At 44.6% G+C, this 13,884-nt stretch overlaps 1 protein-coding gene across 1 annotated transcript in view; it reads right to left on the minus strand.

The window, feature by feature from the left end:
* Positions 1–51: 51 nt before the first annotated feature.
* The window catches only part of ADAM19 (ADAM metallopeptidase domain 19), a 36,689-nt gene continuing 22,856 nt past the window's right edge, over positions 52–13,884 (minus strand). The window contains exons 12-23 of the mRNA XM_064458558.1: positions 12,740–12,917; positions 11,614–11,703; positions 10,163–10,358; positions 9,773–9,881; positions 9,038–9,242; positions 8,390–8,470; positions 7,191–7,299; positions 6,953–7,088; positions 6,658–6,724; positions 5,884–6,099; positions 3,294–3,440; positions 52–2,533 (exon numbers count right to left, since the gene is read on the minus strand). Coding sequence (XP_064314628.1) covers positions 3,315–3,440; positions 5,884–6,099; positions 6,658–6,724; positions 6,953–7,088; positions 7,191–7,299; positions 8,390–8,470; positions 9,038–9,242; positions 9,773–9,881; positions 10,163–10,358; positions 11,614–11,703; positions 12,740–12,917 — 1,513 coding nt within the window. The 3' untranslated portion in view covers positions 52–2,533; positions 3,294–3,314. The remainder of the gene's footprint in view (positions 2,534–3,293; positions 3,441–5,883; positions 6,100–6,657; positions 6,725–6,952; positions 7,089–7,190; positions 7,300–8,389; positions 8,471–9,037; positions 9,243–9,772; positions 9,882–10,162; positions 10,359–11,613; positions 11,704–12,739; positions 12,918–13,884) is intronic.

Here is a 13,884-nt window from a genome sequence, read left to right on the forward strand (position 1 = left end):
GAAGATGTGAACCACGGTAACAAAATACCACACAGTGACAGACTATTTGTTAATGACATCTAACAAATTTATTAAAACTAGGCAAAAGGCACAATGAATTGCATTCTTCAAGTATTTGCATAGATGCACAGAGAGGATTATTGTAAACCATTAATAAGTGGACACAGGAGAAAGTGAGATGCATTTTGGTATAAGTTTTCCCAAGTAACATTATCTTTCAAAAAAATCAGGCTTTACCATCCTTTACTCCTCCTGCAGTTCCTCTAGTCTCATTCACTCAATTTGTACACATATGAAAATTTAAAAGGACTTACTTAAAACTACCTTTTGGAAAGTTTGATATCCCAACAATAAAGTTTTCCATTAGGGTTTGGCCACATCCAATTGTCCTCTGAGTTTTGTGTGTCTGGGGGGCATTTTTAAAAGCTTGATCCCATGTTCACATGAAATGCAGTGAAAATAGTGCTTTTTGATAGCCCTTTCATAAAGATCATCAGGGGTTGTAGCATAAGTATGCTGCTCTCTTCAAGTGAGGGCTCAGATACAAGATCGAGTTCTTGTCGTTGAATCTGTACTACTACATTGTATGTACAGTGTGTGCCAAGCTCACTGCTCCACCTCTGAGTGGTACAACATGCAGTGCAATGTGCCACAACCTAGACATGTTAGCTGCACCCCAAGAAAGAACAGAGCTGGGGGTTGTTTGCATATGGGTTGTTTATATATAATATAATCCAACTATAGAAAAAGACACTCAAAGATTAGAAAGCTGATGCCTTTCACTTGCCATCCCCGGTTTCAGAGAGAAGTATTTTAGGTTGGTTTGTTTTCTAGGCATATAGAAGCTCAGAAAAGGTCCAAAATGATCAAGGTGATAAGGAATGATCTACCAGAAATTCAAGACACCCTGTGTGCTGTTTCCTTGTGGAGGAAGAGGTAGTAAAGTTGAAAAAACTGGTGTGGTTTAAGTCATCCTACAGACACACTGCTACAAATAACTACAAATTTAATGAGTGCTCAGGGTTTATCTGTTTTTTTCCCAATCAGTAGAGCTTGGGGAAAGAGAACCATCAGACAAGACCTTCTTCTTTATGCCAATAATAGTTTCTCACATGTGCAGCAGCGATCACGCTGTTTGAGGATTTGTCCATAATAAATCAGACACAACAGAACTGTTGTAACCATAGCTCCAGAATTCCCTGTGTTATCCTAGGAAATTATTTCAAGAAAAAAAAAAAAAGAGAGAAAAGACATAAGGTCTTAACTTAAAATCCTGATAAAAATGTACAAAAATGTACAAAAGCCCAAACTATTAGGAGAAAAAAACACTCAAATTCATAAGGAAGGGTCCTCAGGGTAAGAGCTGCTTAAAGTGCACACAGACAGCTCTCTCCATCCACATCTTAGACAGAAAACCTGGAGTAAAAGAGCTGTCCTACAAAAGCACCATGTGTCATATTAATATTTCTGCTGTTTTTACCACCTGGGCAATTTTAAGGTAGGTTTCTCACTGGTATGGGGAGCAGACAGCCCATGCTGAATTACTGCTTAGCACAGACCAAAGCCCGAGGAGACACATGCAAAAGTGTCCACTGATTATCCATGGTACCGTATGCTGAGAGGCTTCAGCACTGGCTTTTGCTGAAATTCCTTCTGGCCATTTGCCCTGTTATCTTGGCCAGAGAGTTTCCCTGTCGTACCTTGACTGTGTCCCAATGACACGGACGAGAGCGCACAGGCCACGCTGGGGGTGCTGTCGGGTCTCACAGCACTGAGGCAAGACAAGCGAGTGCTGGAGGACAGACAGGTCTGCAGTGCTCTTGCTGAAGATGGTTATATGCGGAAAATAATTAATCTGTTCTATTAAAGCGGATCAAAATTATTTTAACCAGGAATATTTCCACGGTTTGTTCCCTGTTGTGGCCCCACTTGACACCCGCTGTAAACTGAGAATAAGCTGAAGGAAGTTATCAATGGCTGCCTTCTGCTCTCCCAAGAGGCAGCAGTTTTGTATAGCACCAACGAATGCTCCTGCAGCTCATGGATGGGCTGAGGAAGCCAACAGGGCTGGGTCTTACATGAAAGCCCATCAGGCCCAGCACCTGCACTCACAGCTTGTTCCCCCTGGTAACACTTAAATAACTGATTAAAAACATGTGAAGCCCCCATCACCCCATCCCTGCATTGGATATTGCACAATAATATTTAAATACCGTATAAACAAGTCATCCCTATATGGAAAAGGCTATCAGCAGAGAGGGTTGAGTTCAGCTTGGCAGGTACCGGCACAGTTCCTGGGGCACTTCTGCCAAGACTGACTGCAGCTTGTTGAGTCACATAGGAAACAGGTGAGGCTGGAGGAGAGGAACAAAGACACTGTTTGTGGCTGTGAATGGTTTTTTGGGTGATGAAGGCCATCCAGTCCCCTGTGAAGGTCAGAGCCAGCCAGGAACAGACTGCTTCATGAGTGCCCACGGGAGACCGGCTGTCCCACTTTCAAGACATTTGCTGCTTCAGCCATCCTGACCCAATTCTGGATGAGATGGAAAATGGAGAAAAGAGGGGTAAGCACTGATGAAAGAGCAAATGCTGCCCTCTCCCTCTCCTGGAGCTGATGCTACAGCAGGCCAGGGGAAGCCTGTCTCTGTTCACATGCATCACATAGGAAACTCTCACACCATGATCACAATGAAGTTCACGCATTTTTTTTCCATTTTTCATAGCTGGCCTCAAGTATGTTGCTGGCTGGAGACACCACCTGCATTGTGTGGAGGTGTTTTGTGTTAAGGTGTCCAGGTTGCAGGGAGCTGAACTCAGTGACTCAAAGTCCCTTACTGATGGTCCTCCTTAAGGACAATTTTGGGAAACAATCCTGCAGAGACAGCATCTCTTTAGCCTTGACTAGAGAGGGTTTCTGTTCCTCACCGGGGTCTTCAAGTCTTGTGTGGACCTTCCTGTTTTGCTACTCTTCACTAACCTTTCTGGGTCACACACACCCTCCGTCATTGCTCAGCCCTACTCACACAAATGTTTTATCTGAGGAAGGGCTCAGGGAAGTGGAGGACTGACTTAACTGTTTTGCTTAACCCAGTAAATGCTTAATAAGGAACAGGCAGAAACAGAAGCCCCTCCAATAAAGGCAACCAACCCAACAGGCTTTTCGTTTCCACCCACCCAGGCTGTGCATGAAGGCGGTTGCGGTAAAACAGCAAGGTTACTCCCTTTAAAGTAGTTTTGTTCCCCGGTAAGGAAGGGATGCTGCTGTGTTTCCCGTCACCACGCTCAGTGCCTACCTCTGCCACACGCTGGAGTCATCATGGGTTTCTGGTGTGTGCAGGAGGCAGCGAGATGGCAGGGCTGTTCGCTGGCCAGGCCCTGGGTCTGGCTGGGATGGGATTAGCCGGCAAAGCTCTTTGGGGTGGCCGGGGCCTAGAAATATCCTACACAGGAAAGAAAGAGTGTTGAGTTCTCAGCCTGGAGAGATGCCCAGCTTGAAAACAGAGATCATATTTTTAATTTTTTGTAAGTCTGAGACACCAGATTGAGTGTGCGGCTGCACACCTTGAGATCTCTGGTTTGGTGTTAGCCCCAGGCATATTACAATCTAATGGCTGCATGATGGAAAAAGAGGAGAAGCCTTATAGACTGAGCAGGAGTCCCCATCACAACTCAGTCTGTAGCATCCCTGCCTGAGACAAAGGATTGAAGGGACACAGGTAAAACTATGCTTGCAATGACCTCTCCCTCTCTGAAGCAAGGAAGCAGCGCAGGTGGCTGCCGCTCTGGCTTATCATATTATGCAGGTGATCAGTGGTTTTCAACACACAGAGTTTTTCACTATCAGGTTTCATGAAAACTGGATGGCCTTAGGCTACTGTGCAGCTGACTTTAAACCAAGGACAACCAACCAGGGTAGCAGGGTTACCTTGTTCTGCCTCCTAAATGGAGCTGTGGGCTGAAAGCACATCATATTCTGGCTACTAGAGGATCCAGAAGTTTTAAGCCGTGAATTTTGCAAGTAATAGGGAAGCTATGTTCCAGGAGCTTTTAATTAGTCACATTATTGATGCTCTTAAGGTTGGAAGTAGGTTTCACACACATACACTCGCTATATGATTGCCCATACAATGCCTGTAAACCCTATATACATGTATATACATATGCCCACACAAACACACGCAGCCCTGCACCCACCTACAATCAGTTATTACTTTGTTTGTGAGCACAGCTGTCCCTAATAGGATACTCAGAGCATTATATTTTCCATTTGTCTAATGAATTTCAGTGTAAAACATGCCCTGGGGAGAAGTTACCCACACAAGAACTAACTGCCTGTTGTTGCTTAGTCTCAGTGCTAAGTTGCTGGCTTACAGGTGTTGATTTAATAAACACAGCTGCACTCACAACTTGGAGGGCACTCAAAAACCCTGCAGTCTCCTTAGACTATGCATAAATGCAATGCTCAACAGCTGCATCAGCCGATGCTTGGTGATCTATCGCTTTCCAAGGACCTTGCCCTGTGACTGCCGGAAGGAAAAGGCAGACTAAATCCCACCAACCGCTGGGACCAAAGAGCTCCTACAGGAATAGCAAGAGACCAAATCTGGCAAACACTGCAACCGTCTAGGAAGGACACTGACACTAGCAAACACTGAAATTAGTTATTTCCCCTGTACCTTCTAGATGTTGTGGCTCTCCTCCAATGCAGAAATGGCAAGGTTTCTTTTGGAAATCCTAGGAAAAGTGTTCCATCTAGTCAGTCCGACTGACATAAAGAGACTGGATGCATTGGGGGGTAACACAATGGAGATTGTGGGGAACTTGTCAACAACCAGCTGGGAAGGATACTTATTCCTTATTAGCTATCGTCAGCTTCCTGCTTTTGTTTTAGTTTTCTTTCCTGCTGAAGTGCCAGCTGTTCACAGGAACAATGGAGCTAGAAACAAACCACATTCACTGAAATACTTTGGGGTTGTTTTCCTCTGTATCCTTCAGAGAGACAGTGCTTGGGAGCCAGCCTCCTGCTGTCCCCTGTAACTGAGCCCTTTGCTCCCTTCCTGGCCCTAACCTAATAAAGGTAGTAAGGAAATATTTTGGTATAATGGGTGTAAGTCAGTCTGAGTGATTTGCCATCTTTTCAATAAGAATGTGGGGCCTGTACTAAGCTTGGAACAAAACTTCCAGCAAAAGTAGTAAATCAATACCCTTTCCTTACAACCCTCAAAATAACCTCATGGCTAGGATGCTCACATAGATAGGGTCAGGCTGGGTTAAGTCTAATATTTCGTATGCAACATGCTAAAGGTCCCATTTCTGCTCCACATCAAAATTGGTCTAAGGTTCCTGAGGCGTTAGTCAAGGAATGGCCAAATACCTGGGGGATCAGCCCAAAGAATGGAGATCCTGTACTCAGTACTGAACTGCAGACTTACCACTGACTGGTAATATCAGAAGGGTTTGTTTCCAGGAGAGAAAATACATACAAATGTTAAGAGGATCTATGCTAGGCTTGCTTAGGAAAAATATCTGTACAGTCATCTCATTCCTGGCAAATTGTCTATTTGATCTGCAGCTAAAAAATGTTTAGATGACCTTGGTGAAGTGAATGCTGCTTTGTGATCCAAGCTGCTTGACTTCAGGTCAGAGGTATCAGGGGACCTGAATTAAGAATAAATGTGCGTGCTAGAGTTCAGCACTGTCATTGTCAGCTACACTACAAAGCAAGGTGGACCACCGGTAATTGTCCTGTGGTGAGATGGAGCACGCACCAGTGAGCACAGTAATGCCTACACTCTCACGAGGGTTAGAGAGGCTTCACCAGCCTCCTTGAGAACAAACCTCCCCAACAAACCAGATCTGCAGGACAGCAGCATGACTCCATACCTGAGAGACGGGGGGCTTGGGAGCAGGAGGTGCTGGCCTGCTTGGGGGTGTCCGCCGGGCAATATCCTTGGCAGGTGCTGGCTGTGCTGGCCCAGCAGGCTGCCCCATACCGTGGCTGTGGCCGGTGGAGAAGGCAGGTGGCTGCTGCATGTTTATTTGGCGCCCTGGTGCTTTCTGGGGAGGAGGTTTTGCTGGGATTTCAGGGAATCCAATCACCTGCGCAGAAAACCCACAAATCCCCAGGTTTAGGTATTTCCACTTCAAACCACCTTTTTACTTTCTGCTACGCTTTTGAGGATCTACATGAGGTCTATGAGCCACATAGTAGAAAATACTGCCCACAACACTGGTATGTGTTGTATATGTGTAGCAGGCTTTGATTAGACAGACTGGGACAATTTGTGACCGTGAGGCAGAAATGGGAATCAAGAGAACAGAGTAACTCAGGCATTAGCATTATAAGTGACACTTGCAAATAAACCCAGGGTTTGCAATTTCTACAGTTTTGCGCAAGGGCTGTGACAGAAGAGGATCTGTTAGGAGAGACAAGCAGCCACACAGGCCTGGTCAAATAGCAGCTCCTGCCTTTAAGGAAATGGCTAGAAATATATCCTACATTCAGCTCCCACTGACTTTCAGCCATGGGTGATATGTCTGTTTTCTCCATCCTTTGATAAAACCACTCCCTAACTGCAGTGTGGGAGGCAACCACATCCCACACCTTAGGGCACCTGCATCTCTCCCCAGGGAGGTGGAAGGTGACCTTGCCCCTACCTTCCTCTGCTCCTGGGGAGTTCTCAACTTGAAGGCAGGGTTTGCGTGCCCATTTCCAGAGGTGTCACTGACAATGAGAGAAAGAAGAGAGTGTTATTTCCTTGATATGTTTTCTCCTTTTTCTTTGCTGAATTTTCCATTATATTTTAACTGAAGTAAAAAAATGAGAAGCAAATACTGACTATACAAACAAATCCATTTAGTTATATTCTTCACAGCCTTTGCAATTTCCCTTCTGTGCTGACACTGAAACGGGGTGGATGGAAGCAGACAAGGCACAGCACTGACAATCTACCTGAACTGAGGGGTCTTCTTCAGAGAACAGATGGCAAATTTATTCCAGCATTTCAGATAATAGAATAAAAACATTATTCCAATGAGAAGGAAAATGGTAGCCAGGATTGCCAGAGTTATCACGACTGCTGAAGGGCCTGAGGGCAAGAAAGTAGAGTTAGTTAAATGGAAAACTTTCTGCTCCCAATCTAACTTAAGTCCTTCTGAAGTGCCACCATGGCAGAGTTAGTCCCACTCACCTTCGGGCATGGGGGGACCACTGTCCAAGCTTCCTCCCCTCCCCTGCTTGTTGCAAAACGGAGGGGCCCACCCCTGGTTGCAGTGGCAGTTCTTGTTGTTATTGCAGACCTGGAGCAGGAAGACTCAGAGACTTTAGTGCCAGCTCCTAAAGCATCTGCAAGCTAAAAAAAAAATGAAGCCCTTGCTGGATAAAACACTGAAGAAGAATCTCTTATTGGCACAAATAGGGAGTTAAGTGCCTGGAAACATTTTCTTTTCAGGGAGTGAAAGTGCCTTTTATTTCCTCAGAAAAATCTCCCTTTCTCCAAAAGACAAGGGTTCTTCAGCTGAAGTGCCAGTAACCTGGATTCAGGAGAAAAGCAGCATTTAGAAATTCCTTTCTCTTGTTCTTACCTCTAAACTGAAGGACACAAATCTTCCCTTCCATCCAGTGATGATTTCATATTGTTCAGGTTTATTGCTTGGGCCATTGCTTTTTATCATCTAGGCAGCTCCTAGAGGCGGGGGCTGATCCCTCTGATTAGGGATGTCCTGTGCTAATTGTAGCATTTCACTGGATTCCATCGAATAGCTGATAATCACTTCCTATAGCTTCATGAATCGTAAGGAATGAAGCAGACTAGGCATGAAAGAGCGGGGTGAGTCCCTCTCCTTGTCAGGTACATCATGGGGCCTCCCAAGCTGCTGAGGGAGGCACCCACTGCTGCACACTGCTGTATTTATCGCTCCTCTTCATCGCCTAACTGAACCATGGAGGTGGAGAGACACTGATGTTTTGTGCCAGAAACATCAGCAAAAGGTATAAAAAAATTCTCACTAGCCTTTTCTTTCCATCCCCTGGGGGCACAGCAGAGCACAGTTAGGAATAAACTGTTCTCAACATGACTTTTTACTATATTTTTCCCTCAGCCTGATTTTTTTTTTTATTCAATCTAAACTGGGCCCAGATTCTTCTGTAAGATTACCCCTTCTCGGTTTTCATTCATTGCAATTCACATCCCTCCTGTAGACCTCTAAAATCCTATGTAAAAAGGACACTCACAGACCAGAGAACACATAAAACATGAAATTAACAATCAAGAAGAAATCCAGAGCAAACCTAAGCATGGCATCAGAACTGAGCTTAACAACCATCCACAGATGAATGGCAGGCCATCCTGCTTCAGTCTGAAATGGAGATGAAAAGGAAGACACCTACTCCATGCCCATGGCACTTCTTGCTACAGCTTTCAGAATCAAAGATGATGGATGTGTTCTGGCAGCGTCCCTCAAAGCAAACCTGCAGAGAAAGGATCCAAAAACTCAGTGTTAGCTCTTTGGGTTAGGTACCATATTACTACCTCGTGTTATTTTGTGACTTGCAGGGTCCCAGACGCCTTGGCAATACAAGTAACACCATGGGCAGAACAACAGGCCATGAAGTTAACCTGGTTCCCAAGCAAATATTTAATCACTACCCTAAATCCCAGCTAACACACATCAGCAAGCTCAGAAGTTGATAGCTTGGCCATGCCTATACAGCAAGTCTGTGGAGGATCTCTTGTGTCTTGATTTCTAATGGTGTGTCTCACCTCTAAGCAAGACAACCTCAGCCAACTAGTGGATCCAAAGTTTAGCACAGGCTCTGGACTTCATCTGGCAAAGACTTAAGGTATGGCCTTTGGTGTGTATTCTTCCATTGCTTCTCGGAAGCCTCTAAGAAACTACTTTTCAAACAAACATAAAAATCCCCTAGAAAGGCATTAGACATAAGAAATAAATGGCTCGATAGCCACAAAGCACTTTCCAGATGGAAAAGCAATACCCTGAACCTCCCCCAAGCCATTATAGGCAGGACTGTACCTACATGATGGCTCCCACATTTTGTTCCCGTCAACACCAATCCAGGATCCAGCATCTCCTTTTCTTCACTCTCAGATCTGTACACATGGGTCCCTCGGCACCTCAGCTGCGTCCTCTGCATGTGGATAGTTGTGTCTATGGCCACCGCGTTGGACTGCAGGGGTTTGGAAGCAGAGCTCTGGCACTGGATCTTCCCACATTTAGCATCTCTGATTTCAAAGGAAAGGCTAAAGTGATTATTTCTGGCTTGCTGAATGTTTTGCAGGCATCAGCTCTACATGTAAATTAATGCAGCAGTGTTGAGTCATTGTTCAATGGAAAAAGAGCAAGCATCTCCCAAGAGCTAGCCCAAGCAACAGTGTCTGATGGGTACTGATGGTACCATTTCACTGTCCCCATGAGTAGGCCAGCCTCAACAAAATGACAGATAAGACTAAGAAGTTTTTATCTCAGTTAAAAAGCAACATTTTTGCTTACAGATTTGAAAATCCTCTCTTCTGTTGCTTTGAAAAAATATCAACTAGATATTTTAAAATGCAAGAGGCAGGGAAAATGGTAAACTTAAAGCTTCAGTCGTAAGGGCTGTAAGTCCAACAAGGATGCAGCTGGTTTCCCAGGAGGCAGAGGGAGGGAATGAAACCAAAGCAGGGATCAGTTTTTATCTACTGGCCCATAATTCTGTCATATATAAAAACATCTTCTCCAATGAGCAACTCTTGGCTGCCACTCCGCTTTCTACCTCATCTCACACTTCCTGTAGTTGCCATAGACGTCCTTCCCGCAGTTCCCATAGATGTCCCCAGCGGCATTAACCTTCTCAAAGCAGGCGTCTGGTGCTGGCCTTGCTCCTGCATAGAAGAGACTCAAGTGGCTGATTCCTGTGGAGCCTGGCAGCCCATCTCACCCCATGCCAACCACGCAGTTGTTCTTTTTCTGGGACGGTTTGAGCATGGGAAATTTTTGCTGCCTCTTCCAAGTGAGCAAGGCAGCAGAAAAGGCTCCTCAGACTTTGCTACTGATAACAGGTATAGAAGATATTAGTGCCTTACACAGGGTGAATAATAGCAGGATGCCACATAATATTGCCTGTTTAAAGGACAACGTATTTTGCTGCAAGCAATGTCCTTACCAGGCCCCCACAGCTGCAAGCACTGGTCTTTATATGTGAGACACATGCCACTGTAGCAATAGGCCTTTCCTCCATCGCAAGAAGCCCCATCAATTAGGTAAGAGTTGGGGGGGCAGAACGGTGACTCGCCAGTGCAGTATTCTGGGAGGTCACAGAGTCCGGAACTTTCCCTGCAGAGAGTTCCTGGAGAGATCAGCTAAAGAGATACAAAGGGAAAAAAATTAATTATTGCTTGGCTCATCTGTGGTTTCATGTCTGCACAATGTCTCCCTGTAGATAAGAAAAAATCTTGCATGTGTCTCTTCATCCACCTTGTCTTAGGTTTTTTGAGGTCAGCAGTGATCCAAATGACTCTGTAACTTCATTAACTGGCTGAGCTGTGTAGAATCAGATTAACGACTGGATCCCTTCCCTAGTAGTGATGAGATCATGCACAGAAAGTAAGGCTGCCAGATCTCAAGGGGACATTGATCCATCTCCCTCTACCCTAGGGTAGGATCAAATTTACCTAAGCCATTTCTGACAGATGTTTGTGTAATCTATTCTCAAAACCCCCATCTGTGAAGTTCGTTTCAGTGTTTGCCTGTCTTTTCTGCTGGAGACATTTTCCTAATGCATAACTTATGTCTCCCTTGCTTATGAGTTTACCCAGTTCATTCTTGTCCTGCCCACCATGGACATGCAGAACAGAAGGGCATACACAGTTACATCTAGGAGGTTTTTCCAAGTCTCTTGTGAAAGGAGTGAGTCCAGGTGGATTCTTCGAAAATTATTTTCCACATGCTCAGGATAGGTCAGTAAGAACATGCAGTCAATGTGCAAACACAAAAATGAGCTTAAGAGAAATGTTTGCCTATGTTCATTTTTGAGATAATTTGTTGTCAAAGCTTGAGAACTTTGGCTCCAAAATCACAAACACATTTTAACCAGCCTCTATAAGGAAATCTGAGATTTAAAATGATAGTGGTCACACACATACAATCCTCTTTGCTACCATTTCTTCAGCAAGCACCTGAGCTAAAGGAATTCAACTGCATCCCAGAAAAGAGGGTTCGGAGTTAAGATAGCACCCAGCCTAATCCCTGGAGGAAGTGTTTGCTCTAGGAACCCTGTCTAGATCTCTTCCAGAGCGAAAGGAGAGAAATATCCATTCTGATTCATCCCATCCTTAAGTGTTTAGGAGCGGCAGTGTGACTTCATTGTAGCAGTACTCACAGCTCATCTGAAGTTAGCACAGGAGTCAATTAAATTAGTCGGCTAGAAGAAAGGACCCTACCAGTTTGATTGCACTAGTGGCTGTTGTACCTAAAAAATCAGACCGTGTTGCTTGCAGGTGAGGAGCTGAACTCTGTGTTTGGCTGTGTTTGTTCCCCTTTCCCCTCCATTTTTCAGCCTCACTCTTCCACCACCATTATTCCCTCTCCACTCGTAGGAAAACACAGAGATCGCACCTTGCACTGATGACAGCAGCTGCCGTGGGCACATTCGGCACCCAGCTTCAGGGAGCAGGTGCTGGCATCACAGCAGGGGTTATTGCATTCCTGGAAGACAGAGAGATGCAGCAGAGTTTACAAGGCAGATATTCAAGACAAGAACATGCCAGAGCATCAAAGCGTGAGTCTGGCGCTGATCTGTTCTCGTACATGATGCGAACAAAGTAACAGCCTTCCTTCCACAATACGTTCATGATACCCAGCATGTGCTGAATTACAGTACTGCATACCTGTATCGAAGGCTGTGGGGAGACCTTATTGCGGCCTTTCAGTACTTAAAGGGGGACTACAGGAAAGATGGGAGCAACCTCTTTAGCAAGGCCTGTTGTGACAGGACAAGGGGTAATGGTTATAAACTAAAGGAAGGTAGATTTAGACTGGATATAAGGAAGAAGTTTTTTTACAATGAGGGTGGTGAGACACTCGCCCAGGTTGCCCAGAGAGGTGGTAGGTGCCCCATCCCTGGAAACATCCAAGGTCAGGCTGGACGGGGCTCTGAGCAACCTGACCTAGTTGAGGATGTCCCTGCTCACAGCAGGGGGGTTGGACTAGATGGACTCTAAAGATCCCTTCCAACCCAAACCATTCTATGATTCTATGTTGGACTGACTGGATACTATAGTTTGTGCTCATTACATCTAGTGAGTCTGAGCTGCTGGTTCCAGCTCCCTTTTGTCCTATTAGTCAAAGCATAGATTTAGAGAGGTGAGACGCAGTGCTAAGAAAAGCCCCGCCCCATCCTTATCAAGAACGGAGCCGTAGGTAAAGTGAACTTATATATGAAACTGCAACATCTAAGATCACCTTTTCTTTTTTAAATGACGTTTTCATCACGTCTGTTCAACCATAGATTACACCATCACCGAGTTCTGGGATGCCTCATACTACGTACTGTGAATTTAGTTAGACACGATACTTTACAACCGTGATTTACATTGTGGTTACATTTACATACAGGGAAGGTATGCATATCTCCTGCACAAACAAAAGCTGATTACACATCACATAACTGTATTTGCAAAATACATAATAAAATCATTGTGTCCCACTAAACCCCAAATGCTTGGATCTGAACAATTGTTACCTCCACCTCGCCACAGTCACACTCCTCCCCCTCTTCCAAGTAGCCATTTCCACATTTCTTCCCACCATACATTTTTTTGGTATCCGGCATATTGGAGAGACACATGCCTCCACCAGACTGCAGATACTTCTCCAGCTCTTTTCTATTGCACTGGTTGAACACCTTGGGGAATGGGTGCCTGCATATGAACAGTGTAGAAAAACATGACAAGTCTGGGCAATGGTTTAGAGAACCAAAAACGAGCACATGCAAATCCTGACAAGCGCCAGAGGACACAGGTCCTTCTCTGAAGTCTCTGGAATTTTGCAAAAGTGGATCGTGACTTTTTGCGTGTTCAAAATCAGATTCATCTGGATTACATTAGAAAATAAGGTGATTGCACTGCAAGACTGTCTAGTAATATAATGGCCTTAAAAAAAAACCTTTATTGAAACAAAATATGTTGAGTAAGACTTGACTTTTTGTCTGCTGACAAGTATGGCTGTCCTCACCTGCTCAATACCGAAGCCATGGGTTATTCTTAACTCTGCTAAAACAAGCCTACGAATCCAGCCATCGGACTGTGAATAACTGCTTGTGAATTTAACTGATGAAATAACATTTCCTTTTTCCTACCTGCCTCACTGCAAAGGACAAGAATATTTTCTGTTACATGAATTATTAGTTTCTGTTGCTACAATGCTTGAACCTATGTACTCTATTCATGACCATGCATGTGTGAGTACATGTTGTGTATTGCACATCCTACCTGCGTGCCAATATGTTTTCACTTCTCTCCTTAATGTTTTTCCTTATTTGGAGGAAACAATTAATGTAAAAGAAGGTATCTAATGGAGACAATTTTGTTAAAAACTGCTAGACGTGAAGGAGGAGGGCTTGAGGAGGCTTCATTTAAGTGAATGGCTTCAGCTGACTTTTTAACGTGACTGAAATATGGAAGCTGTTCTGGTTCCTCATCCAAAATGACGCCTGGAATTCCTGTGGGTTTCCAGAGTAACTCTCGCTTCCCCTCTATCTCAAAGCTGTCTATCTCTTCCCTTTTAAACTCAGACTTTCTGTGGCTCAATGAAACAAAAAAATATTCTTAAGACAACATGCAGTTGATCTGTTTCCATGTCTTCTGACTTAGAAATACAATTTTATTG

The sequence above is a fragment of the Phalacrocorax carbo genome, chromosome 8 (genome assembly GCF_963921805.1).
Source record: "Phalacrocorax carbo chromosome 8, bPhaCar2.1, whole genome shotgun sequence".
Lineage (NCBI taxonomy): Eukaryota > Metazoa > Chordata > Aves > Suliformes > Phalacrocoracidae > Phalacrocorax > Phalacrocorax carbo.